Source organism: Lepus europaeus, chromosome 7 (assembly GCF_033115175.1).
Source record: "Lepus europaeus isolate LE1 chromosome 7, mLepTim1.pri, whole genome shotgun sequence".
NCBI lineage: Eukaryota > Metazoa > Chordata > Mammalia > Lagomorpha > Leporidae > Lepus > Lepus europaeus.
Genome location: NC_084833.1, coordinates 9,739,034 through 9,766,537, shown reverse-complemented (window position 1 = coordinate 9,766,537; position 27,504 = coordinate 9,739,034). Strand labels below are relative to the sequence as shown.

Sequence of the window (27,504 nt, the reverse complement as noted above, 5' to 3'; positions counted from 1 at the left end):
CCAAGACAGCTGGGTACCAAATTTCTTTATTTGAAGGAATGGTACAAATTAAAGTATGCAAGTGGATGTTTTGGTACAATGTCTAGAAAAGGTAAAGGTAGCCCCAACATGCAGGCACTGCCTTGGTGCACAGCCAGGGAAGTTAGCCTAAGGCTTTAGCTCTCGTTGTCACTGTGTCCCAGGGTGTGCTTGTCGAAGAGATACTCTGCCATGCCAGATTCGGGGGCTCCCATCTTGCGCAAGTTGGTTACGTGGTCACCCAATTCCTTGATGGACTTCACCTGCTCAGTCAGGTAGTGCGTCTCAATGAAGTCACACAACTAGAAAAGAGGGCAGGGAGAATGTCCACTGGTCAGCGTTCCAACCCCTTAGGCAAACACTTTCCTCCACGTGTTCCCCGGGTTGCCCATACTCACGTGGGGGTCATTTTTGTCAGTGGCCAGTTTGTGCAGTTCCAGTAGTGACTGATTCACGCTTTTCTCCAAGTGCAGCGCACACTCCATCGCATTCAGCCCACTTTCCCAGTCATCATACTCTGGTTTCTGAATGGGAGGAAGACAGGTCAATGCATCTGCCAATGAACCCAACTCAGGGCAGCAGGCACCTAACACTTAACCACCACGCTTTGGTCAAAGGGGCATCCAAGTTGCCCCTGACAACGGCTTCCAATTTCCCGTCCTTGACCGTTACTGTTTATCAACCTGAGTCTTGATGGCAGGCCAAGAAGACACAAAGGGCATAAGGCCGCTGTGTCGCCGTTTGATAAATGAGGGGAAGTGCTAGTCTCCAAGTGATTTCTGACACCCGGACGCTGCTGGTTACAAAGCACCCTAAAAGCAGTTCACCTTGATGTCCTGAAGGAAGATCCGGCCCCCTCGCTGGTTCTGCAGCTTCATCAGTTTCTCGGCGTGTTCCCGCTCCTCGTGAGACTGGTGGAGGAAGTATTTGGCAAAGTTCTTCAAAGCCACATCATCACGGTCAAAGTAGTAAGACTGAAAGGAGAACACAGACACAGTCCGTCAGGGATTCCCCAGGGACCCACAGGCAGTACACCAGGGAACTGCCTTAGGCAGAGTGTCTTTTTTAAAGATGGATTTACTTGAAAGGCAGAGTTAGGGAAAGAGAGGGAGCGCTGAGAGAGATCTTTCATCTGCTGTTTCAGTCCCCAAATGGCTGCAGTGGCCGGGGCTGGATCGGGTTGCAGCCAGGTGCCAGGAACTCCATTAGGGTTTCCCATGGGGGTGGCAGGGGCCCACTGCTTTCCCAGGCACAGTGGCATGGAGCTGGACTGGAAGTCAGGCAGCTGGGCCTGGAGCCGGCGCTCATACGGGATGCCGGGGTTGCAGGCGGAGTCGGCTGTGCCACAACACCGGCCCCAAGTAATGTCTTGAGGATCTGTATTAACACAGTGCCATGTTTGGAGAGGGTGGCAGAGTATGTACCTGGCACTTCTGTCCCCTCTTCCCTCCCTCCCTGATCGACCATGCTACAACCTGCCAACCGTGCACAGCAGGCTGCCGAGTTAAAAATTAACACCAAGATGCTATCTGTGGGCAATACATTGGCATACACATATTATCAGCAGAAAGGAAAAAAAAAAATTAGATTTTTCAGCTTTGGACACTTGCTGTGTTTGAGAGATCCTGAAAGAGAATGGGAAGTCACCGAAACCCAGGGTCCATTTTCAGCTCTGCTTGGAACCTGCCTCTTCTTGGACAATTCGCACAACCACAAGGCAACTCTAGACCCAACTCCCCGCCCTCCCACGCCACCTGCATGGGAGGATTCCTTCCCCGGGAACCAACTGGAACCAAGTACTCGGAGTTCTCTTCCAAAGAAAAGGACAAAAGATAAAGCACTCCAAGGCGCACACAGGAGGGGAGATCTCTGGAGATACGGTTCAATGCAAGTGGGACTTGGAGATAAGCAGAGAGGTGGAGACGGTTGCCCCCAGAGATAAGCCACTGTGCACCAGCCCCCAAGGCTGTCATGAGACACCACTACCCAGAGGGCCCTGCGGCACCCAGGGGGATCGCAGCTGGATCCTGCTCCGGGACACGTGATCGGGGGCAGGGGCCCGGCATGGGGGTGCAGAAGCCCACCTCCTTGACTGTACAGCCTGCAAATCTTGCAACCCTGGAGTCTCAGGACGCCGTGCTCTCTATACAGAGGTGTCAGGGCCAAGAGGGAGTCCTCCGAGGCGACGGTGCCAAGGGCCAACTGCCCGGACTCCTGCGCCAGCGGCGGCCCGGGACGAGGCGAGCAGCCTCCATCTTCCAGCAGGGCGCACGGAGGCGGCGGTGGGGAGCCCGCCCCCGGCCCCGCTCCCGCCCCGGGCCCCTGAGGCCCGCCCGCGCTCACCATGGACAGGTACACATAGGAGGCGTAGAGCTCCAGGTTGATCTGGCGGTTGATGGCGGCCTCCGAGTCCTGGTGGTAGTTCTGGCGCACCTGCGAGGAAGACGCGGACGTCATGGCGGGCGGCGGCGAGGCGGCGGCGGCGGCTGCACGGAGCGGGGGCGGCGGCGAGGGCCTGCGGGCGGTCCGAGGGCGTGTGAGAGGCTGGCGGAGGGCTGGCTCTGCGTGGCCGGCCGGGGCGGGGGTCGAGCGCCGGGTTCCGTCCAAGCACTGTTGAAGCAGGAAGCCGCGGCGACTCTCGGCGAAGAACGTCTGGCGCTGACGGCGGCCCGCCGCGGCCTTATAGCGGGAGCTGACGTCAGGCCCGCCTCGGCCAATCGGCACTGCCCGCCGCCGGGCCACGCCCCTTCCTGTGGGCGCGCCGTTCCCGCCCCGCGGGGGGCGGGGGTGTCCCGGGGTCCGAGGTGGGGGGGGCGTCCCTGGGCCCCCAGGCCCCGATTAGTGGGGTTGGAGAGGCAGGAAGCCCATCGCGGAGCCCAGTGGGGCTGGGGGCTTTAGAACTGGGGTGGGGGGAAACGGGACGACTCTGGAGCCCCGAGCCCGGGTGGGGGTCCCGACACTGCGTGGGGGGGTCCAGGGACCTGGTGTTGCAATCGTGGCAGTGGGGAAGCAGTTACCATACCCCGAGGCAGTTACCTCGTAAAGCAAATTGGGAAATGGGAGGTAACAGCCTGGGCCTCGCTGGCCCAGTGAGTCAGGCTGGGCTGGGAGCGGCCACTTTCTCCTCCCCCGAGTCTGGCGAGGGGCCCAGGGCAGCAGAAGCGGAGGGAGCCCCACGGCCGCCGGCTTGGGGTCCGGTCCCCCGCTCCCCTCCGGCCCTTCTCGCTGCCTTCAGCCGAAAGCAAACATGGCTCCTGGCGCGCTTCGTGCCAGACAAAAGCTGGGCGGGCCGTGTTAGAGAGCGACCACTGTCCCGAGGGAGAGGGAGTCGCGGGGTGACCGGGGCGAGCGCTGGGGACTCAGAGGCACACCTCGGGGTCACCGAGGAGGAAGAAGCCGCTGGAGCTGGAGGCAGGCTGCAAGATGGCCTCTTCTCACGGGCTCTTCTCCGAGAGAGGCTGAGAGGGCCGCGGGGCTGGTGGCAGGTGCCCGGCGCGCGGGGCCACCATCTGTGGCTTGCAGCTGCGTCCTGCAGCGGCGCCGGGCCAGTGTGCGTTTGTGGGTGGCAGACCTGGAGCTGGCTCCGGGCGAGGCCCTGGCAGGGAGGTGACAAGTTTTCCAAGCAGGCCTGTTTCACACAAAAAGATCCTCAGAAAAGCTGGACTTCCAACACCCCCCCCCCCCCCCCACACACACTGAAAAGCAACTCTATGGAAATACTAGAAGAGCTAGAATTAGGGTGATGTCTCCTTGGGGGTTTTTACCACGTTCATTTCAAAATGAACCGAGGCTACTTTCACCGGGAAAAAAAAGTTACTGGCTTTAGGGCTGCGGAAGAGTGAGCAGAAAGATGTTGCCAGGCAATGGGGCGCCTTACCCAGTCTGGCCAGCTCAGGGAAGGTTTCCCTAAGCCAGTGATCCTTGAGCTGGGTTTGAAGAAAAAAGTTAGCAGGAAGGTGCAATAGGGCACGGAGGTGGGAAGAGAATGCCAGGCAGCCAGGCGGCGGGAACAGCATGTGTAAAGAGCAAAGGAGACAACATGCACAATAGCGACATTGGTTTTGTTATTAGAAACTTTGCACTGAATCAGAGGAAAAACTATTAGGATAAAAATCCAGCGTATGCTTGTACGGGACGCAGAGTCTTCCTGTGTTAAAGTAACCAGCAGCTAGAAAGGGTAATAAAAGAAAAGTGTGGATGAAAGAATGCCAATTTCACTTCTCTTGGCAGCAACATTTCAAAGTACCTAAGAATGAAGTTGGTATGTAATGTATGAAGACATTGTGCAGCAGGTTAAGCTGTCGTCTGTGACTCCGACATCCCATATAGGCCCCGCTCAAGTCCCGGCTGCTCCACTTGGCATCCAGCTCCCTGCTAATGCACCTGAGAAAGCAGCAGAAGATGGTCCCCATGCCTGGGCCCCTTGGCACCCCTGTGGGAGACTCAGGTTGAACTCCTGGCTGTTGGCTTTGGCCTGGCCCAGCTTAGGCAGTTGTGGCCATTTGGGGAGTGAGCCAGCAGATGAAAATCTCTCTTCTCATTCTGTGTCTGTCTCTCTGTAACTGCTATCAAATCAATTTTTGAAAAGCAGATAATAAGAGAGCTATAAAGGTTTACCGCTGGACTAAAAAAAAAGTAAAAACTTCTATAAATGAGTGGCCAGTCTTTGTTTTATAAAGATGTCAATTCTCCCTGAATAAACCTATACATTCAACACAATTTCCATAAAACAGTGGGGTTTGTTTTAGGTGTGTGTGTGTGTGTGTGTAGGCAGGAAACTTGACACAAGGATCTAAAGTTCATTTGGAAGAGTCAGTGTGTAGAAGAGCCGCTAGATATTTGGAAAAAAAAAAAGATTATGAGAGTAGATTAGCTTCTCCTGATACTTAAAATACAAGAAAGTACTATACGCGGTGTGGGACTGGCACAGCAGGTGACGACTCGCTTATGCAGTAAGAGCGCTAACTATATATGTGTATATATATATATATATATGGGAACTTGGCGTGTGCTAAAGTGATGTTTCAGGTTCAAGAAAGAACGGCTTCAGCAAACGATGCTGAAACAATTGATAGTCATGTGGAAAAAGGTGACTCACTCTGTATTTAAAAATACATTTCCAGATGGATTTTTAAAAAATCCAAGCCTTAAAACAAAAAAAACCCCATGAAGTTCGAGAAGAATATATAGACATTATCTTTTATCACTTGGGAGTGTTCTTCCAAGGCTGCCAGAAGGATAGCTGGCAGATTTGACCACTTACAAATGGAAAACTGTAAGTCAGAAGATGTAAACAGTTAAGAGTGCTATTTGTAGGTCATATAAGTGTTGAACAATAACCAAGGTATATACATACATATGTATATGTATGTTTACATACATGATAATACTTCAAAAAACGTTCATGAGAAAGTAGAATTAAAAGATAAGTTTATTTTGGTGCAAAAATTTTGTAAATCCATGCATATCTTTTTCATAAAATGCATTTTCTGAAGGCCCTTATATAATGCTATAAACATATAAACCACACCTTTTTCTAAGGGCTTTTTGATTGTCTTCCCTGCTCCTGCCACTTGTGAGCCCCTGGAAGAGGGGCCTTGTTTCTTTCTTGGTCTCTGCACTCCCTGCCCTCTTAGCATTTTGCAAAAGACTTATCACTTGGTGCTCAGTAGTTCTTGCACAAACAGATGGATGCAAGGCTGACATGTTCAGGACGGAGTGAAGTTGGACAAGAAGGCCCGTACCAGCTGCGAGACACTTATCCTAGTTCTCAAAGAGCAGAGGGGGCAGAGAGCAGATTTGAGAGGCAAGGAAAAGACAGGATGAGGTGGCTGAATGGATCATGTGGGGGTTGGGAGTGGGTCAGAGAGGCCCCCAGCTTTTTGGAGACTGGCAGCCGGGTTGCGGCTGCCATCACCAGGACTTGCAGGTCTGGGAAAAGGCTGCTGGGGAGGCCGGTTTGGTTTTGGCCTGGAAGTGCTGAATTCCAGGGCCTCCAGGTAGACAGAGGCAGCATAGAGTTGGACCCACAGGAGGGAAGCTGGTGTGTTGTAGGGGAGGTCTCATGAATTAGGGTTGGCTCCCCACTTGGTTAGACACCTAGGTAGCTGCAGTGCTTGGCAAAACTACTGCTGCAGAAGCGCTGGGAAAGGCTGGCTGGTGTGTGTGTGCACGCACGCACGTACAACCATTCCCCACCTTTTGGGAACGCTACATGTCGAAATTGCTACATCCAAGCCTCTAGACTGTCCTGAAGCTGCGGTCTGGTCTTTGGACCTTTGCTGAGCAGTATCCTGTCCCCACCCCCACTGCCGCCCCAGCTCCTCGTGATTTTGAGAGGCGTGGAGTTTGGCTGGCCTCCCGGGACAACCGCTCCCAGCGGGAGGGCCTGCGGTGGCGGGAAGAGCCAGCCCCTTGTTTCTGGAGGAGAACAGCCCAGGCTGCCTGCCGATGCAGGAGGGCAGTGGTGGGGGCTCTTGTGGAGAGCTGCTGCCCCTGCATGACTCAGCACTCTGCTGGGCTGCAGGGCTTGAGGCTGGCCTGCAAAAGTGCTTTGTCATGGTGGGGAGGGGAAGTCGGAAGGCCTGGAGGGCTGTGGCCTAACTATGGGAAGAGGGAGGAAAGAGTGTGCATTTCCTAATGGGACAAAGACCAGAGGCTGGCCTGGGGTGTCTGGGGAATTCCAGCCTGGTCCCTGGGGGTGGGGTGGGGGTGCCACTTTTCCTCCTTGTCGCCTTCCCAGTGCCCTGCCACCTCTGTGAGTTCTCAGTAGATGTTGGGTCTCTTTCCTTTCCAGGGGTGGAGGCTCTGCAGATATAATCTGGGATTCCACAGCTAGGGAACGTAGACTCTTAGAAAATTAAGGCCTGGCCTGGAAGGGGCTTTCGGGCGCCTGAAGCCCCGTGTTTTACAGATCGGGAGGCGAGGCCTGTCCAAGGTGGCTGAGACCTGGCAGGATGGAGCCCCTGTGGGAAACGGCACAGTAAATGTGGTGTGGGAATGTGTACACGGAACAATGTTAAGTGAACAACAGAGCCCAGAATGCACCCTGCAAGCCGGTCACAAGGAACAAAAGCTACAGGGCTGGAACTGGGAGAGCATGACGACATTTTTTGAAAAAGATTTTTATTTATTTGAGAGGTAGAGTTACAGACAGTGAGAGGGAGAAACAGAGAGAAAGGTCTTCCTTCCGTTGGTTCACTCCCCAAATGGCCACAACAGCTGGAGCTGTGCTGATCTGAAGCCAGGAGCCAGGTGTTTCTTCCCAGTCCTGTGTGGGTGCAGGGGCCTGAGCACTTGGGCCATCTTCCACTGCTTTCCCAGGCCACAGCAGAGAGCTGGATCGGAAGAGGAGCAGCCGGGACTGGAATTGGTGCCCATATGGGATGCCGATGCTACAGGCGGAGGATTAACCTACTGAGCAGCTGCACTGGCCCCTTGGGCGACATTTTAACCCAAGAGCCGATGTTTTCATATGGAACTCCCCTGGAGTCAAGTAAAGTGAAGCATGTAGGAAGTTCAGAAACTCAGGAACTGGGAAAAGCAATGCTCAGTCCGACTCGGATACATCTCTAGAGATGCTGCCCTGATTTGGAGAGCTTGTCCTTACATCATTAGTGAGTGCCTATGAGACCATATAGGCTCAAAGTCTAGGTACTTAGAATTCCCCTGTTGGGAGGGGTGTTTGATGTAGCAGTTAAGACACTGGGAGGCATGTGTCCCATATTGAAGTGCCTGGTTTCAAGACCTGGCTCTGCTTCTGATCCAGCTTCCTCTAATGTGCGATCTGGGATGCCCCAGATGATGGCTCAAGCACTTGGGTCCCTGCTGCCCACATGGGAGACCTGGCTGGAGTTCCTGGCTCCTGGCTTTGGCTGTGGGAACAAGTTCATGGATGGAAGATCTTTCTCTGTCCATCTATCTCTGTCCTCTCTGCCTTTCAAGTAAATGAAAATTTAAAAATCCCAAAAAGCACATAAGTATATGAAGATTAAATTACTTTAAAAAAATCGAATTCCTGTCTTCTTAGAGGGTGCCAAAAGCCGCTGCCTAGAATGTTAGGGACCCCTGTGGAAGGAAGACCCATGTGTTTAAGTCACCTTGGGGCTTCCTGAGAGGCAGGACTGAGTTCTGGCTGGGAGAGCCAGCACTCCACACGCCTGCCATCGACCTATCACCTGGGCCCTGGCTGTTGGCTTGCTTGCTGCCTTCCCCCTGGACTTCGAGCTATGGGCTATGTCCCCAGATATCAGCATAGCGCCAGCCAGGGCCTTTCCAGTTCTAGTGGTTGTAGCTTGGTGGCTGTCCTGGAATTCTCCCTGGTTGCATGTGTGGTCCCTACCTTAGGACTACAGGCGCCTGCAGGCCAAGGGTCCCGCCTTCACCTGTCCCCTGCTGTATCCTTCCACTGACTTTCTGAACTTTGAGTCCTGCATTTCTTTACAGCATTGAGGCCAGGTCACTTCCTTGCTCTGCTGAGTGTCCCCCTGCCCCCCAAGTGCCCCCTTCATGACAGTAGATGTTGCACCCTAGCAACTGGCACCTAGCCACATGGCATGTCCACACGGCTGTCTGTGCTCAGGACAGGCCAGCCTAACAAAACAAAGTGACAGATGAGGACCAACAGCCAGCAGCCACAGAGGAGGAGAAAAGAGAAAAATGGCTCGCACGCTTGGCCAGGGCCCTGGGTAGCTGGGACCTAAGAGTGCCTCCTCATGGATATGGAGACGCGTGTAGCTGTGGAGTAAGTTAGGCCCAAGTTCCTCTTCCAGGCTTTTGCCTTTTACTTAGAGAAGATTTTTTTTTTTTAAGATTTATTTATTTGAAAGAGTTACACAGAGAGGAAGTGAGGGGGGGGGGAGAGAGAGAGAGAGAGGTCTTCCATCCGCTCGTTCACTCCCCAAATGGCTGCAGCGGCCGGAGCTGTGCCGATCTGAAGCCAGGAAACAGGAGCTTCTTCTGGGTCTCCCACATGGGTGCAGGGGCCCAGGCACTTGGGCCATCTTCCACTGCTTTCTCAGGCCACAGCAGAGAGCTGGATCAGAAGTGAAGCAGCCAGGACTCAAACTAGCGCCCATATGGGATGCTGGTACTGCAGGCAGCGGCTTTACCCGCTACACCACAGTGGTGGCCCCAGAGAATTGTAGTGCCCAAACACGGCATGCAGCGTGATAAGGTTTATTTACAAAGTGGGAAGAATACTAAGGCACACGAGGGCTTTATTTAGGGAGCGTGGGCCAGGAAGGGTGAAGAGGGACTTCCCTACCCTGCTTTCCCTGGGTCCGGGAGGGGAGAGAGAGAGAGAGCCCCCTCCCCTATATCAGTCTTCTTATGAGCTTCAAAAAGGGGAGTGCTTACATAGTACTGCCCCTGGCCCCAGGTAAGGGGTCATCTGACTGACAGGTGGGTTGATAGCATTACATGGGGGTAGGGGAGGTGTGGCCTCCAGCTCAGGAACTCTCTGTCTCCCTGACTTTTCCCACATCAATGTCTGCCTTGACCTTTCATGGTGTTGGCTCTCATTCACTTTGCCAACACCCAGGGGGCGCCTGGACAAACCCAGTGCCCTGAATGACGGTGGGGGCTCAGCTGCTGAGGGAGAAGACTTGAGCGGGAGGTCGGGCTGCACAGGTGGGGGTGGGGAGACTCCCAGACTCCCTCGTGGCAGGTGTAGGGAGTAGGGGACCAGACACGGAAGCTCCTTAGGAATGTGAGAGTCGGCAGCCTGAGGCCCAGGGGAGGCGGAAGCAGAGGGCAGCCTGGGGACAGTGCTGGGAGTCAGCAGAATGAAGCCGCTGGTGAGAGCCCCCGGGAGCCTCCTCACCACGACAAGGAAGCTGCCTTAGGTGCTGCCGCAGCACGCCCGCAAATCTGGCTGGGCCGGAAGCTGAGGCCTCATGACCAGCACTGCGGAGCGCAACGTCCCACCAGGCAGCCGGGACCCCCAACACCTCACCATGAGTGCGGAAGAAGCCTCGGTTAGCCTGCGGCTGCTTCTGGTGTCCCAGGCTCCTCTCTCCCCGCCTCTGCCACCTCTGGCGGCCTCACTTTCTCTCGCTTGTCCCTTCCTGCACATCTCAGCATTATGAAACGCGAAGGTTCACGGGCTCCCCACTGCCCTAGAGATACAACTGCAGCCCTTTCGAGTGGCCTGACATGGGTCCCCTTTGTCAGCCACTCACCTCCTGGGGCCTCTCTCCAGCCTGCCAGCGCTCCTCTCATACCCAGGACTTGGCGCAGCTGGGTTACTCTGCCCACACTGCCTGCCACAACGTAAAGGCAAAGTGATGGGGGAGGGGGGATCCTCTATCCTGTTGGTTCACTTTTCAAATGCCCACAACAGCGAGGGCTGGACGAGGCCAAGGCCGAGAGTCCGACACTTCATCCTGCTACATGGGCAGCAGAGGGCCGTCATCTGCTGCCCTCCCTCTCCCCCGCCCCATGCATTATCAGGATATGGATCCAGGCTACTCTTAGCCTGGACTCCGACATGGGATGTGGGTGTCCCAAGCTGCGGCCTAACCTGCTGCACCAAAACGCCAGCCCCTGCCCCTGACTTTTTCTGTCTAAAACCTGCCCAGAGGCTGCCATCTCCCTACAGGGTTGAGAGTGTCCGCTCTGTGCCTCTAGCACTGTGACCATGCATGTCTCACTGCCCTGTCATGGTGCAAGGAGAAGGGGCTCCTGTCCTACCCATCCGGGCATTCCCCCTCCCTTCCCCACCCCAGTGCCCAGCACAGCACTGGGCTCACAGGCTGCCCAGAACTTCGGGCTGGATTTAACTTGGCCGGAACGCACAGCCCAGCTCTTACTCACCTTTCCTGTTATGGAGGGACAGGCCACCCCGTACCCCTTGCCTCATAGTTCTGGTTTTTCCATCTTTACTTAAGACCTACACCCACGTGGCAGATGACTGTAAGCCAGTCTTTCTGGGGTTGGAGGATGCGTCCCCAGCAGAGGCCCGAGGACGCAGCGAGGTGGTGGGAAGAGGGAGGCGGTGGTCACAGCCTTGTTTTGGTTGCTTTTGTGGTCACCGTGTTTCCTCAGCTGGGGGAACTCATGGACAGTCAACAGGGGTCTGGGAGGAAGTGCAGAAGGATTGGCGAAAGACCAGCTCACTACTAGAAAACAACACCGCGGGCTTCCTGGGGATGAACCAGCACATTCTTGGCGTCGTTATCATTTCAGAAACGGAATGGGCCGAGCAGGATGACTGCGCCCAGAGCAAGCTGACACCCTGGGGCAGAAATCTGCCCGTAAGAGGAGCAGGTTGGGCAGCAGATTTGCAGCGGCTCCCTTTCTCGAATCAGAAAGCTCCAGGTCAGAGAGGTCAAGCGGCTCCCGGCCTCCACTTGCAGAGCTGGGGACACACAGGGCTCTGTGTGGAGCTGTTCCCCGAGATGGCTGTTGGGAGGCTCAGCTGTGAGACAGCAGCGGTAAGAGAGGTGGCGAGGTTTAACGAGGAGAAGTACAACCTGAGAGACCGGGCGGGCTGCTCAGTGAAGGGCCTGGTAAAGGAGCCGTTAGGCACACCACTGTGGACCCCCGTTACACCACTGTGGAGCCCCCGTTTCTTCTCCCCTCTTCCCTCTTCTGGGAGATTGTGGGTAGGGCGTTGTCTGGCTGTGGAGTTCTGGAAAAATCCTCCTAGGACATTATTAGCACACTGTTGCTGGTCCTAATGGCCCTCTTGGTGCAGGGCAGGGGGAGTCCCCTGAGCTGCCCCCAGGGAGAGGGCTGAACCCCAGCTAACAGGGTTACTGAACAAGGACATTTGCGTGAAGACAAGAATTCCCCACGGCTTCCAGGGCTCTTTTCTCCCGTGACAGGGCCAGCGTTGTGGTGCAGCAGGTTAAGCCACTGCCTACAATGCCAGCATTCCGTATGGATGCCGGTTTGAGTCCTGGCTGCTCCACTTCTGATCCACCTCCCTGCTAATGGCCTGGGAAAGCAGCAGAAGATGGCCCAAGTCCTTGATCTTCGCCACCCTTGTGAGAGACCCAGATGACGTCTGTGGTTCCTGGCTTTGGCCTGGCCCAGTCAGTCATGTGCGGAGTAAACCAGCCAAATATCTATTATCTACCTTTTTTAAAAAAAAAAAAAAGATTTATTTTTATTTATCTGAAAGACAGAGTTGCAGAGAGAGGTAGAGACAGAGAAAGAGAGAGAGAGGTCTTCCATCCACTGGTTCACTCCCCAAGTGGCCACAATGGCTACAGCCTGACCTGATCTGAAGCCAGGAGCCAGGAGATTCTTCTAGGTCTCCCACACAGGTGCAGAGGCCCAAACATGTGGGCCATCCTCTACTGCTTTCCCATCTGCATTAGCAGGGTTCTTGACCAGAAGTAGAGCATCTGGGACTGGAACCTGTGCCCATATAGGATGCCTGTGCTGTGGGCCAGGTCTTTAATTTGCTGTGCCACAGCTCTGGACTCTACTATCTACCTTGCTACCTTACCAGAACCTGGGTTCTAAATGTAGGGCAATTTTCCAGCCCTGGCAAACGAGGCAGCCATGACTGCAAGCCTGACACTCAGTAGAGTCTGTGACCCTGGATCTTGAGGCACGGAGAAAGATGACCCTGGAGAGTCCGTTGCCTGGAGGTCTGTGAACTGCAGGTGTATGGGGGGCTGGTTCTAGGACTCCCCCGAGGGTACAAAAACCCAAGGATGCTCAGATCCTTTGTATAACATGATTCAAACATTTGCATGAAACCATGCACACCCTCCTGTATACTGTGATTGCTTATAATACCTAATACAATGTAAGTGCTATGTAAATAGTTGTTATACTCCATTGTTTAGGGAATGATAAGAAAATAAAGTTTGTACATGTTTCATGCAGTCATAATTATTTTTTAAAAATATTTATTTATTTATTTGAGAGGTAGGGTTACAGAGAGAGGGAGTGACAGAAAGGTCTTCCATCCACTGGTTCACTCCCCAAATGGCTGCAATGGCTGGAGCTGGGCCAATCTAAAGCCAGGAGCCAGGAGCCTCTTCAAGTTTTCCACGCAGGTGCAGGGACCCAAGCACTTGGACCATCTTCCACTGCTTTTTTTTTTTTTTTTTTTTTACTTTTTGACAGGCAGAGTGGACAGTGTGAGAGAGAGACAGAGAGAAAGGTCTTCCTTTGCCATTGGTTCACCCTCCAATGGCCGCCGCGGCCGGCGCACCGCGCTGATCCAATGGCAGGAGCCAGGTGCTTCTCCTGGTCTCCCATGGGGTGCAGGGCCCAAGGACTTGGGCCATCCTCCACTGCACTCCCAGGCCACAGCAGAGAGCTGGCCTGGAAGGGGGGGCAACCGGGACAGAATCCGGTGCCCCGACCAGGACTAGAACCCGGTGTGCCGGCACTGCAAGGCGGAGGATTAGCCTATTGAGCCGCGACGCCGGCCCTTCCACTGCTTTTACAGGCCATAGCAGAGAACTGGATCAGAAGAGGAGCAGCCAGGACTTGAATTGGCGCCCATGTGGGATTCCAGTGCTGCAGGCAGTGGGTTTACCTGCTATGCCACAGTGCCGGTCTCCATAATTAAAAAAAAAAAAAATTTACTTAAATAATTGGGGCCGGGCGCCACAGCTCACTTGGTTAATCCTCTGCCTGCAGCGCCACCGGCATCCCATATGGGCTCTGGTTCAAGACCCGGCTGCTCCACTTCTGATCCAGCTCTCTGCTGTGGCCTGGGAAAGCAGTAGAAGATGGCCCAAGTCCTTGGGCCCCTGCACCCACGTGGGAGACCTGGAAGAAGCTCCTGGCTCCTGGCTTCAGATCGGCACAGCCAACCGGGGAGTGGACCATAAGATGAAAGACCTCTCTCTCTCTGCCTCTCCTCTCTCTGTATAACTCTTTCAAGTAAAATAATAAAAATAAATCTTTAAAAACTATATTTACTTAAATAATTTGAAATGGAGAATGAGAGAGAGAGAGAGAGAGAGAGAGAGAGGGAGAGAGAGAGAGAAACTGATTTTCTTCTGCTGGTTGACTCCCCAGATGGCTGCAATGGTCAGGACTGGGCCAGGTCAAAGCCAGGATCCTGGAACTTCATCCAGGTCTCAGGAACCTGAGCACTTGGGCCATCTTCTGTGCAGCTATGATTCTTCTCTTCTCGAATATTTTTGGTTCACCATTAGTTGAAAGCTAGGGTGCAGAACAGGAGAGCCACAGGGCCGACTGCATCCCTGTGGGTGGGGAGCGGCTCCCGAGGCCTGGACTCTCAGGCACAGGCCAGCCGACGCCTGCCTTTGACCTGACCGTTGGCACTTCTGTAGCAGTCTGTGATTCTGTCGACGGCCAAGCTGTAACCGGTGATTTTTCTTTTTCTTTTTTTTTTTTCTTTTTTTTTTTTTAAACAGGCAGAGTGGACAGTGAGAGAGAGACAGAGAGAAAGGTCTTCCTTTTGCCGTTGGTTCACCCTCCAATGGCCGCCGCGGTAGGCGCGCTGCGGCCTGCGCACCGCGCTGATCCGATGGCAGGAGCCAGGTGCTTCTCCTGGTCTCCCATGGGGTGCAGGGCCCAAGCACTTGGGCCATCCTCCACTGCACTCCCTGGCCACAGCAGAGAGCTGGCCTGGAAGAGGGGCAACCGGGACAGGATCGGTGCCCCGACCGGGACTAGAACCCGGTGTGCCGGCGCCGCAAGGCGGAGGATTAGCCTAGTGAGCCGCGGCGCCGGCCTGTAACCGGTGATTTTTAAAATGAACACGCTGATTCCGTCAGTGACTCGGGCCTGTCTGGTGGAGGTTCTGGGGCTCCTCAGAAGGAAGGCCCCATCGGGGATCAGACAGTGGGCTTGGTCTTGAGCTGTCTCCTGAGCATGGTGGTGGTGGCCGGCACTCCCAGGAGGTGAGTGGGGGACCTGCAGGCCCCTGGCTGTTCTGGTGTCCCCGAGCAGGGCGGCTGTGCAGGGGCCCACTCTGAGCCCTGAGGGTACATCTTCTAGTGTCTGACAATAGGGCTCAAGGCTCAGCAATACTGAAGTAGCACCTTGACAGTAGGGACTCCGTTTTGGAGCATTTGAGACTCCATTCTGGGAAGGTGCCCCCCCCCCCCCCCCACCGTGAGACTCTGGTCTGAAACTACGATCTAAAACAGTAGAACAATAGCAGTCCACTGCATCACACTTGGCAGAGCATAGGAACCCCCTAGCATAATTGTTCAAGCTTGAAAGTAGAAAGGTTGCACCTGGGTTAATGATAAAAATGTAATTTGTCTATGTCCTACATATAATTAAAACCAATACCTGGATTAATGTCAGGATTATAAGATTGTAACTGGTATTGTCAAGATTATAATTGATACTAGTTTCGCATAGGTTTTAGGTCAGCTTGACCCCGGTAACCATGTATTCCCCCTGTTCCTAGCAACCATGTATTCCCCTCCCGATTTTGTGGTTTTTGCCTTTATAAACCCTGTTGCTTTAGGCTTCAGGGTCGAGAGTTCTTTAGGGTATGAGCCCACTCTCCACCTCCGGCAATAAAGGACCATCAAATTTTATCAATGTGTGGAGCTCCTTTGTTTGCACTCGCTCAACAATACAATGCTCCTATGGGCTTGGCTGTTCGTCTGGACCGTGGTGCCTCTCCAGCTCGTCCGCTGGAGTTCCTAGCATGTTAGGGAGCTGCGAGTAACCCCTCTGGAGGATATCGTGGCTCCTCAGTCCTGGGTGGGAGCTGAGGACCAGGGAAACTTGCCTGAAAGAGCCTTGAGGGTCCCTGGAGCTGACTCTGATCACACCCCGGGAGTGTAGTGGGACCAACTCGTGAACCACAGCAATGCCAGCTCCTCAAAGGAGCCTGAGCCCACCCTCAGCTTTCTCTGCATCCCTGAGCGGTCCATCATGCTCTCCCACATAGGTGACAGGGGCCCAAGTACTTGTGTTATCATCTGCTGCTTCCCGAGGTGCATCAGCAGGAAGCTTGGTTGGAAGTGGTGTAGCTGGGACTCTACTGGCACTCTGGTATGGGATACTCGTGCGGCTTAGCTCGCTGCACCGTAACACCAGTTCCCCATGCATCTCATCTGTATCTCAGGATTGCATCAAGAGGCCACCTTTACCCCATTTAGGTGTGTGTAAACATACTCTATGATGTTTGCACAGTGGTGCAACACACTTCTTAGAATGACCCATGCCATTAAGCAATGCGTGACTGTGTGTGGACATGAAAGTTGTATACACAACTTCCTTTGCACATGCAGTGAATGACTGGAAGGGGGCGATTCAACAAGCAGAGCAGGCATCTGGCACAGCAGGTAAGGAGCTATTTCAGACACCCACATCCATGTTGGAGTGCCTGGGTTTGAGTCCCAGCTCCACTTCTCATCCAGCTTCCTGCTGATGTGCATAGTGGGAGGCAGCCGATGGCCCAAATAGTTGATTTTCTGCCACCTGTGTGGGAGACCTGGACTGAGCTCTTCGTTTTGTTCTGGCCCAGTCCCAGCTGTGTGGGCATTTGAAGAGTGAACCAGCAAGTAGAACATCTCTCTCTGCCTCTCTGTCTCGCTCTACCTTTTCAAATTAATAAAAATGTTAAAAAAATCAATCAAGCTATTCATTCAGTAAGTGTCTTCCAAGGGAGTGGCCTGGGTCGAGCACTGGAGTCAGGTAGTGAAGACACAGTGGTCAGATCATATCTGTCCTCAGGTGGTCACAGCCATTTCTCCCACCAGTGCCCTACCATGCTGGCTTGCAGCCAGGACCGCACGGAGCCCACACGTGCTGCTCCTCACTGGGACCCCCGGGGTTAAGTGAGCAGCAAGGAGCAACCCAGTGAGGCCTGAGGCAGCACCGTCTCCTGATGAGCAGAACAAGGTCCAAGTGTGCAGGGTTTCCAACCAGGAGTCAGTGGGGGAAATGAGAGCAGAGCCCAGGCCAGGGAGGGAGCCGCTGGGAGGTCTCCTGGTGTGCTCACCCTGACCTGGCCTGCCCTTCTCTTTGGTGCCGCTAGCTCCACTGCTGAGTGTCCTCACTCTTCAGCTGTTGCTTGTTGGCAGCTGCTGCTGTGTGCCAGGCACGGGTGCCTGGCCAATGGCAGAACAGACTGGGCTGCCGGGATCTCATTCCTGGCGTGGCTCCTTCAGCCCCGTCAGCTCTCTGCTTCATCCACAACAGCCCCTTGCAGAGCACCCCCAGGTCCTGAGTGGCCCCTACTCTGTCTTTTTATGTCTTTGCTCCCAAAGCTGTTTTCTTTTATTATTTCTCTAAACTCCACCCAAAGCCTGCCTCTGACAAGGAGTCTTCCTGGACTTGGAGCTAATTCTCTGCCATGTTCTCTTGCTGACATTCACTCCTTCAGTTTTTACCTAGTGACAGTAGACCCTTGTGCCATGGCGTCACCATTCCTCTGGTGCCACAGGAAGACTGGGATCAAGGACACAGGGGCCTCATTTTCACCTCTGCTCCCAGTACACAGATCCCATACACACCGGCCCCAGCTGGGGCTGGAGGTCATTGAGTTGTTGTGAAAGGGAGGAGCCCTTCATTCCTTGAGATATGGTTCTTTGCACTAACTCATTGGATGGGAGGGCCTCTCCTGATATGGGTGAACAAGGCAAGGAGTCAAGTAGGAACAAATAAAGCTGGAAGAATTGTTTTTCACAATTTCTGTATTGCTCTGTGTTGTAGCTCCACCCCCTTTCCTGTCAATCCAGTACATCCACTTTCCCATGGTGCACCTGTGTCTCATCCGGGACCAGGAGGGAGGCGATGCCATGATGGCCACATGGATGTTAGCTCCATGTGGAGCTCCCATGAAACCTCAGGCATGCTAAACTCCACTCCACTTGTATATTAAATTAGGGCATAACCCCATCTCTTAAAAGGGACTGTTAGGGAGGGAGGGGCCCTTCTTTGGCTCTTGGCTGCTGGACCATGCTTATGGGTCCTACCCTGGCCTCCCCTTCCCTCTCAGGGGCGGCTCTCTGGCTCAACTCAGGGCGGACCCCGCTCCGTGTGGGGAAGCCCACACTCATGTGGGAATGTATGTTCACTCTCTTTCTTTTAAATAAATCCTGCTCTCGCTTGTGCACTGTGTTTACGCCTCCGCTTTGAACTCTGTGCGGACAAGAACTTGGAATGAAAGTTAAGACACCTGTAACCCTGGAACACTTCTGCAGGTTCTCCTTGAGGGGCCTGAATGAGAATCTCAGGGACTGGGACTGGCCTCTGGAATTTGCCTTAAGCTTAGGCAGTTAAATGAGCCCTTTATCTCCAAACTCCTATATTTATTTCCCCTCAAGCTCAAGGTCCACCCAGCTGGGTGGGTTACACTCAGTCTTTTCTTAAAGTAGGACTTGATAAGTTAAGCTAATAATTAATAATGAGTCTTCAAAGTTAATGGAAAATCCATAATCTGAGAATGCTATGCATGGATTTCATAAATTTTTGTACCCGTGGTGCCTTGGGTGGGTAGAAGAGAGGGATGGCGGGTGTCACATAAGTCTGGTGATCTTGGTTTCAAGAGATAGAACCTAGTCTGTACAGCTTAAGCAGCCAAGTGGGTGTATTGGCTCATGTAGAATGAAAAACCCAGAGGAGGTGGACTTTAGGTTCCATCAGGGTGCTGGGCCCATTTCTCGATGATTCTCTGGGGTCCACCCTCCCACCTTGGGGTCTCATCCTAAGGCCCACTCTCCAGCAGCAGCCAGGGCTGCAGCTCCTCTCCCTGCCCTCACAAGCATTGTAAAAAGGCCTTGGGTTTTGTTGTCCTTGAGCCAGCACCGCCTCTCAGAGTATCTGATTGCACATGCCTGCTTAACAAAACCAGGGAAATGCAATCGATGTGCAGGTCTAAGTGGCCTTTGGGCCCCAGGGCTCCCTGGAGACAGGAGGAGTTTCTGCCAAGTGCCCTGTGCTCTGACTTGCTGGAATCTAATTCCACTGAATAATACAGTGAGCTCAGGGGCAGAACACTGGAGCTGGGACCCCCAGGCCACGCCCTCAGGGGTCTGTCTGAGGACCTGGAGGGGCTCAGCACTTCAGTTCTGGAGGATCCCCTGCACACCATGGCAAATTCTTTAATACACGTCTACATCCCACGTTCAATGTGATTGAAAAATAATTAGAGAAGAGTGGATTTCAATTGCAGTAGATGACAGCTTTCCAGTTCATATACATTTGATTTTATGGATTTTGCTGTTTTCTTTTTGAATCTAGGAACCAATTCATTTCTTTGCAAAGCTCATGGACCTGGGCCTGTTGTGCCTAAAGGAGTAAGCTTTCCGGGTGAGAGCAGTGGGTCAGGATGGCTGTGTGCACTCCCAAAGAACTCCAGGCCAGGAGCCAGACCTGCAGAAGATGGACCCAGGCCATGAACTAGCAGAGCGACCTTGGGACAGTTGCCAACGTCTCTGGGCCTCTGCATGGTCATTCATCAACTGGAGATGGAGATGCCTCCATTTCTCCCCTTCCAGCTGGTGTGACCAGAGCGCCAAGTAAGTTCAATTTCCCCAGGATCCATTTAACGCTGGCCGACGGCCCTGTGCTAAGCCAAGCTCACAGCCAGGTTCTGAAGAGGCAGAGCTCACTGAGCCCGAGCTTGTGTGTTCCCTGCGGCCCAGGCTGGTGGCTTTGGAATCAGCAGAGATGTGTGGACAGAGCAGGTGATTCAGGGTGTGCTGAGAGCCCGAGAGCGCCACAGAGGAGCTCAACAGCAGAGGCGTCCTGACTGTGTGTGGGGGGTGCAGTGGGGAGGGAGTGAAATCCCCAAGCCAAGTCAATTCAAGGAGTAGTCGGGTGTTGTGGGAATGTATATTCCAGCTTCCATTCCAAGTTCTCGCCCCAGCGTGAGATAGAAATTCAAAGCTGGGACCTAAGTAAAGTGCATACATGAAGGCAGGTTATATTTGAAGTGAGGAAGCGAGAATGCACTCAGGCGAGATGCTTGCCATGAGAGAGCCAGAGAGCTACCCATGGGGAGACGGCTTCCAGGTCCAACAGTCCCCTGTATGGGGTAGGGGGGAGCCCCAATTGAATATACAAACAGAGTAGAGTTTGGGCAGGGTTTAATCCAACTCCCTGCCTATTCTGGGCCCCATATCACAGGCAGACATCTGGGGGTGTTCAGGTGCAAGAACCACGGCTCCCGCTGCCTCTCCTGGCCACAGTGCCCAGCCCCCTTCCTTCTTGGATCTGCCCCTTGCTTTCTTGCAGGGCTCCAGCCACTGTGGTCTCCTGGCCCGTTGTGGCCCTGCTGCCGCAGCCGGGGACTCCACCTCCTTCGATGCCTCTTCTCCAGGGAAAGGTAGGATACCCAGCCTGAGGCTAAGGACCAGCCTCTACAGCATAGGCACTATGTACGTCTTTTAAATATGCGGTAAAAATATGTAACAGGAAACTACCCTCATTATACCCTGTAAGTGTGTGTCACGGTGTTGCTTACTCTGGGTACATTATTGTACAGTTGTCTAGAACATCTTTCTCTCGCACCTGTTGAACATCTCCCCATATCTTCCTCATGCCACCATGGCTTCCACCATTGTACTTTTTGTCTCAAGATTGCTTTAGAAACCTCATGCAAGTTGCCGTATAGCATTTGGTTGTTGGTGGTCGGCTCTTCTCACTTGGCCTAACATCTTCAAGTTTCAGGCATTTTGTAGCTTATTCATGTCAGGATTTTCTTCATTCCTTTTCCTTTTTTTCTTTCTTTCTTTTTTTTTTTTAATTTGAGAAGGAGAGTGAGCACTGCCATCCCTAAATACCCTCAGTGGCCAAGCTCAAAGTCAGGAGCTGGGACTTGAATCCAGCCATTCCAACATAGGATGCGGATGTCCCAAGCACCCAAGCAGTGTCTTTTTTTTTTTTTTTTCTTTTTTTTGACAGGGAGAGTGGACAGTGAGAGAGAGAGAGACAGAGAGAAAGGTCTTCCTTTTGCCGTTGGTTCACCCTCCAATGGCTGCCGCAGCTGGCACGCTGCAGCTGGCACATTGCGCTGATCCGAAGCCAGGAGCCAGGCGCCTCTCTTGGTCTCCCATGCGGGTGCAGGGCCCAAGCACTTGGGCCATCCTCCACTGCACTCCCGGGCCACAGCAGAGAGCTGGCCTGGAAGAGGAGCAACCAGGACAGAATCTGGCGCCCCGACCGGGACTAGAACCCGGTGTGTCGGCGCCGCAGGCAGAGGATTAGCCTATTGAGCTGCAGCGCCGGCCCCAAGCAGTGTCTTAACCACTGTTCCAATAGTGCCTACACCTACATCTGCTTCATATGCTTTGGATATTAGCCTTGTATCTGATACATGGCTTGTAGGCATTGTCTCCCATTCTGTAGGTTGCTTTTTCATTTTGTTGATGATTTTCGTTGCCGTGTAGCAGTTTTTCAATTTTATATAGTCCCATTTGTCTATTTTTGCTTTTGCTGCCTAGGATTTTGGTATCAAAGCCAAGAAATCTTGCCCAGTCCAATGAGGATTTTCCCTTATTTACTGTCTTGAGTTTTATAATTTCAGGTCTTGTGCTTAGGTCTTCAAATCTTTTGAGCTAATTTTGTAAATGGTGTACGATAAGGGTCTGTCTTCATTTTCTTGCACATGGATACCCGGTTTTCCCACTACCACTTATTTAAGAGACCGTCATTCCCTCATTGTGTAATCTGGGTACTCAAACGGGAAAAGAAGATTTGATCTTTAATGTGAGGTTTATTTCTGGGCTCTTCCCTCTATATGTTAATACTATACTATTGAGACTGCTGTAGCTTTGTTATATATATATATATATATATATATATATTTTTTTTTTTTTTTTTTGACAGGCAGAGTTAGACACAGAGAGAGAGACAGAGAGAAAGGTCTTCCTTCCGTTGGCTCACCCCCAAAATGGCTGCTACGGCCGGCGCGCTGTGCTAATCTGAAGCCAGGAGCCAGGTGCTTCTTCCTGGTCTCCCATGGGGGTGCAGGGTCCAAGGACCTGGGCCATCCTCCACTGCCTTCCCAGGCCACAGCAGAGAGCTGGACTGGAAGAGGAGCAACTGGGACAGAATCCGGCACCCCTACTGGGACTAGAACCTGAGGTGCCGGCGCCGCAAGCGGAGGATTAGCCAAGTGAGCTACGGCGCCAGCCTGTAATATATTTTTTAAAAAGATTTATTTATTTACTTGAGAGGGAGAGTTACAGACAGAGAGAGGGAGAGACAGACAGAGAGGTCTTCTATCCGCTGGTTCCCTCTCTAAATGACCCCAAAGGCTGGAGCTGTGCCGATCCGAAGCCAGGAGCCAGGAGCTTTCACTGGGTCTCCCACTTGAGTGCAGGGGCCCAAGGACTTGGGCCATCTTCCACTGCTTTCCCAGGCCACAGCAGAGAACTGGATTGGAAGTGGAGCAGCCAGGATTGGAACTGGCACCCATCTGGGATGCTGGCACTGCAGGTGGATGCTTAACTTACTATACCACAGGCTGGCCCCATGTAATATGTTTTGAAATTAGAAAGTGTGAGAGCTCTAGCCTTATCCTTTTTCAAGATTGTTTTGTCTATTTGGGGGTACTTTGAAATGCCATATGAATTTCAAAATATGTCATTAGGATTGTAATAGAGATTGCATTGAATCTGTAGATCACTTTGAGTGTTATTGAAGTTTCAACAACATTAACTCTTCCAATTCACACATAATTTTTTTATTTTTTTGTGTCTTTTAATGTTTTTTTTTGTGTCTTTTAATGTTTTTGTGTCTTTTAATGTTTTAGTGTACAAGTCTTTTGTTTTGTTGGTTAAGGAATCAACTTTTCTTTTTAAGTTTTATTTCTTTATTTGAAGGCAGAGTCAGAGAGGAAGAGGGAGAGATACAAAGAGAGAGATCTGGGGCTGGCGCTGTGGCTCACTTGGTTAATCCTCTGCCTGTGGTGCTGGCATCCCATATGGGCACCAGGTTCTAGTCCCGGTTGCTCCTCTTCCAGTCCAGCTCTCTGCTGTGGCCCGGGAGTGCAGTGGAGGATGGCCCAAGTGCTTGGGCTCCTGCACCCCCATGGGAGACCAGGAGGAAGCACCTGGCTCCTGGCTTCGGATTGGCGCAGTGCCAGTCGTAGCAGCCATTTTGGGGGTGAACCAACAGAAGGAAGACCTTTCTCTCTGTCTGTTTCTCTCACTGTCTTAACTCTACCTGTCAAACAAATTAAAAAAAAAAAAAAAAGAAAAGAAAAGAGAGAGATCTTCATCTACTGGTTCACTCCCCAATGGCTGGAGCAGGGCCAGTAGTTGAAGCCAGAAGCCAGGAACTTCATCCAGGTCTCCCAGGTGGGTGCAGGAGCTCAAACACTTGAGCCATCTTCCATTGCTTTCCCAGGCTGTTTTCAGGGAGCTAGATTGGAAGTGGAGCAGCTGGGACTCGAACTGGCATCCATACGTGATGCTGGCACTGCAGATGGCAGCTGAACCCACTAAACCACAGCACCGGCCCCCAAAATAAATCTTTAAAAACAAACAAACAAAAAGAAGCCACATCTGGATAGTAGAAGTACTCATTATTCCTGTGTTGTCATGCCAGGCCTTCTCAGAGGACAGAAGTAGGACGTTCTTTTTTAAGAAGAAATATGAATTCATTCTGAGGCTTTTGATTCAATTCAGAATTGGGAGGTTTTGCTTAATTTTACAGGATTCGCATCTGAATTACAGCTCGCCCATGCTCTAAATCTCCGTTTCCGAAGGAACATTTTCTCCTTCACGTACACAGCAATTTTAGGGTAACAACCCCAAGACTGCCACTAAACAGTCATTGAAAACAGCTTAATATTTTCTCTTTGTAGTTTTCTTTCTTGGGGGTAAATTCCACTAAAAAGTTACAGTCAAATTAATGTTTGTTAATGTTACTTGGATTAGTTCCTCTCTGTGTTTATGCTACCAATTCATTACATAGTTGGAGGTATTTATTTCATTTTGCTTCCAATCATTTTATTTAGTTTTATAATTAATACAAAATGTGCGTGTGGTCAAAGTCAAATAAAAAAAGACATTAAAAGGAATCTAGCATCTTTTTTTCCTGCCTAACTTACTCCTTCTTTTTTTAAGCCACTAATATTTATAATTTAATTATAAGGATTTATAATTTACATTTTTGCTTATATTTTTATTGTCCCTTCTTAAAGAATACATAATGCACATTTTTCTCCACCGTGTTCTTTTCCTTGACAAAGTGTCCTGAGAATCCCACTGGAATTGTCTGCGGAGATCTTTGTTCTTTGTCTGGCTGTGAAGTGCTCCATTGTGTGGATGTTTATTTCTCCAATCCTTCTGAGGGACACTTGGCTTCTCTCTGGGCTTCGGCTGCTACAGCGTCAGTAGCTTCGTATGCTGCTCGGAGAGCCGCAGATTCCTAGAAGTGGGATTGCTGCAGATCCGAAGGCAAACACAGGCGTTTTTCTAGATGTTGTCCAAGTCCCTGTTACAGGGATTGTGTCATTTCCCACGCCCGCCAGCAACCTGTGAGACTGGGCTTTCTCACACCCTGGACAAGAGAGTATTTTGTTGAACTTGTGGATCTGGGCCAATCTGATCAGCTTGAAATAGTTTCTTGGAGCAACTTGCATTTCTGTTACTGTAAAGTGAGGTTGAGTGTTTTTTTAAATATAGTTTTAAAATATTTGCCTTTCTTCTCCTGTAAACTGTACTTTTAGTGCATTTTTAAAAGATTTATTTATTTGAAAGACAGAATTACCAAGAGCGAGGGGAGACAGAGAGAAAGATCTTCCAGCTGTTGATTCATTCCCCAAATGGCTGCAAGAGCTGGAGCTGGGCCAGGCTGAAGCCAGGAGCCAGGAGCCAGAAGCCAGGAGCTTCTTCGGGATCTCCTCTGCTGCTGCTTTTAGCAGGGAACTGGATTGGAAGTGGAGCAGCCAGGACTCGAACTGGCACCCATATGGGAAGCCGACAATGTGGACGGCGGCTTGACCAGCTATGCCACAATGCCAGCCCCTTTTAGTGTATTTTTCTATCAGGCTGTTAACCTTTTACTCTACTTTAGCTCTTCATACACTTCATGACTGTAGATTGTAAATTTTTTTTTTTTTACCTCTAGGTCATTGTGTTTTTGCTTATTTTAATTTGACTATTATTATTATTATTATTATTTTTTGCATGCAAAACTTTGCATTTTAATCTCCAGTCCCTTTGCAACACAGCTTGGCGCCCAGCATGAGGAGCACCTCCAACTGTCTCTGAGTGCGCGTGGCTCCCCCAGCACCCAACAGCACCCACTAAGTTACTGTCACCCGTCATAGCTGTGACGCTGCCTTCGTCATGTAACTCCTTTCCATAGGCCCTGAGCAGGGGTGGGGGCAGTGTGCTGTGTGGATTTGTACCCTGCTCCCTAGAGGAATCACCTCATTTCATTCACCCCTGCTCAGGGGCCTCTGCCAGGGAAATCTCAGCCTCTTGTGGATCCTACGGCACCAGGCCCAGCCTTTGTAGGGGAGGTGCAGGGCTGGCTTCTGGGCAGGGGAGGGCTCGGAGATTAAGCTTTGGGAGCAAACGGCTTTGAGGTCTGCAAGGCTTGGATGCGCATGGGTGCCCACCGTGCGGGTAGAGGTGCTGGAGAATCCCCTTCAGGGAGGAGGTCTCGCTGCATAAGGAGACCCCTATTCTGTCCCCCGAGGAAGTGGTGGGCGGTACCAAACGCTCTAGGCTTGCAGCCCATGCTGGGGCCTGGGCAGGATCAGATCCCAGCTAGCAGTGGCCCCTGAAGGAGCGTTTGTTCCTAAGAAAGAAAGAACAATCATCTCTCAGCTACCCACACATCCACAGCAAACACAAGGCTTGGTCCGAGGGAAGAGAGTGGATTTGCTGTTCCTGCCCACGGCCCCCTCCCCCAGGGAGATGAGAGCAGAGGCTCCGTGACTCTGAGTGCTGAAAACATCATAAAAAGAGGCATGGTCAATAAATCTGAGCAACGGTCAACAATGTGCTTACATAAACCCGTGAACCCGTGCGCTCGCTCCAGGCTCAGCTCCACTGGGCAGGAAAACAAGTTCTGGGAGGAGGGGAGGACTGGGGAGTGGACTGCCTGGGACAAATCTGTAGTGATATGTTGAGCTATATTTTAAATTAATTTTTAAAAATTATTGGCCGGTGCCGTGGCTTATCAGGCTAATCCTCCGCCTTGCGGCGCCGGCACAGCAGATTCTAGTCCCGGTTGGGGTGCCGAATTCTATCCTGGTTGCCCCTCTTCCAGGCCAGCTCTCTGCTATGGCCCGGGAAGGCAGTGGAGGATGGCCCAAGTGCTTGGGCCCTGCACCCGCATGGGAGACCAGAAGCACCTGGCTCCTGGCTTCGGATCAGCGAGATGCGCTGGCCGCAGCGGCCATTGGAGGGTGAACCAACGGCAAAAAGGAAGACCTTCCTCTCTGTCTCTCTCTCTCACTATCCACTCTGCCTGTCAAAAAAAAAAAAAATTTTTTTTAGGAGGACTGATGTGGTATAGCTGTTAAGCCTCTGCCTGTAACGTGGACATCCCATATGAACACTGGTTCGAGTCCTGGCTGCTCCACTTCTAATCCAGCTCTCAGTTAATGCACCTGGGAAAACAGCAGAGACGGCCCAAGTGCTAGGGTGAGGATGCATATTTTCTGACATACTCATCAGGTTTCAGTGTGTTTTGTGTTTCTGGGTGTTACCCTTGCTGGGGTTGTCACCTTTGCCCTCCCGGGTTGGAAAGCTCTAACTTTGCGTGTAATCTGATTGGAGTTGACTCGCTGCTCGGAAATCCCGTGCTCCAAAATCCCCAGGGCAATGAAGACACACACACACACACACACGCACACTGCAGAAGCCTCAGCGGTCAAGTGTTTTGTATTTCCAGAGGAAGTGAAAGTCTGCCTTCAGCACTAGCATGGACACCAGACCAGCTGGCCTCAGCCCGCCTCCACTGTCAGCTTTGCTTCTCCACCCAGACTCAGCTTATTTCCCCTGAACCAAAGCGTACGAGCCCCCAGCAGTCCACAGGGCTGGGCCACACGTCAGCACCACGGTCACAGTGTGCGCCTTGAGGGCCGGGGGACCTGAGAGAGACACCGGGGTTTGGCCACGGACTTCACCAGGGACTTCATACTTCTGACGCCGAAGAGGGTCTCTCTCTTCCTCCCTCACTCCCAAGTGAGTGGCTTCCCTCAGAGCCAGCCGTCTGGCAACCAGGCATGTATGGAAGGACAGCCAAAAGGCAGAGAAGACGCCCCCAAGATGACTCAGAGGCCAGGACTGTCTCCCTGCTCTCTAATGGCGCTAGGACATTTCAGGCCCAGCGGCAATGATTTCGACCGAGAGCCAAGGCAGCAGCTGAGCTGTGCCGCCAAACCAATCTGGAGGAAGAGTGCAAAGAAAGAGGTTATTCACGGCCACAAACAGCCTCCCTGCCCCGGGTAGGTGTGGAGGGGGCAGTGGGTGTACTGGCTGCTGGTCTCCGCCCCGCCAGCTGTCAGCAAGCTGTAGGTCACACAGCACAAGGCAACCTCAGCTCAGACCAATGTCAGACGCCAATGTCAAGGTGACCTCAGCCAAACACCCATGTCAGCCCTTG

At 52.3% G+C, this 27,504-nt stretch overlaps 1 protein-coding gene and 1 pseudogene across 1 annotated transcript; one reads left to right on the top strand and one right to left on the bottom strand.

Annotated features, from left to right (window-relative positions):
• Nucleotides 1–10: 10 nt before the first annotated feature.
• FTH1 (ferritin heavy chain 1) lies at nucleotides 11–10,879 on the bottom strand. The gene is made up of 5 exons (XM_062197352.1): nucleotides 10,834–10,879; nucleotides 2,362–2,837; nucleotides 846–992; nucleotides 417–542; nucleotides 11–320 (listed from the first exon to the last, which is right to left on the bottom strand). The coding sequence occupies exons 1-5, from the start codon at nucleotides 10,877–10,879 to the stop codon at nucleotides 156–158; spliced, it is 960 nt and encodes a 319-aa protein (XP_062053336.1). The 3' UTR covers nucleotides 11–155.
• A 538-nt stretch (nucleotides 10,880–11,417) lies between these two features.
• The window catches only part of LOC133763554 (heterogeneous nuclear ribonucleoprotein H3-like), a 44,222-nt pseudogene continuing 28,135 nt past the window's right edge, over nucleotides 11,418–27,504 (top strand).

Coding starts and splice junctions, on each gene's coding strand:
- FTH1 (XM_062197352.1), bottom strand. CDS start 10,879: ATGAGGCAAGGGGTACGGGGTGGCCTGTCCCTCCATAACAGGAAAG. Junction 2,838..10,833: donor GTCCCTCCATAACAGGAAAG/GTGAGTAAGAGC, acceptor CTGGGGGCCCAG/GGACGCCCCCCCCACCTCGG. Junction 993..2,361: donor CCTATGTGTACCTGTCCATG/GTGAGCGCGGGC, acceptor TTCTCCTTTCAG/TCTTACTACTTTGACCGTGA.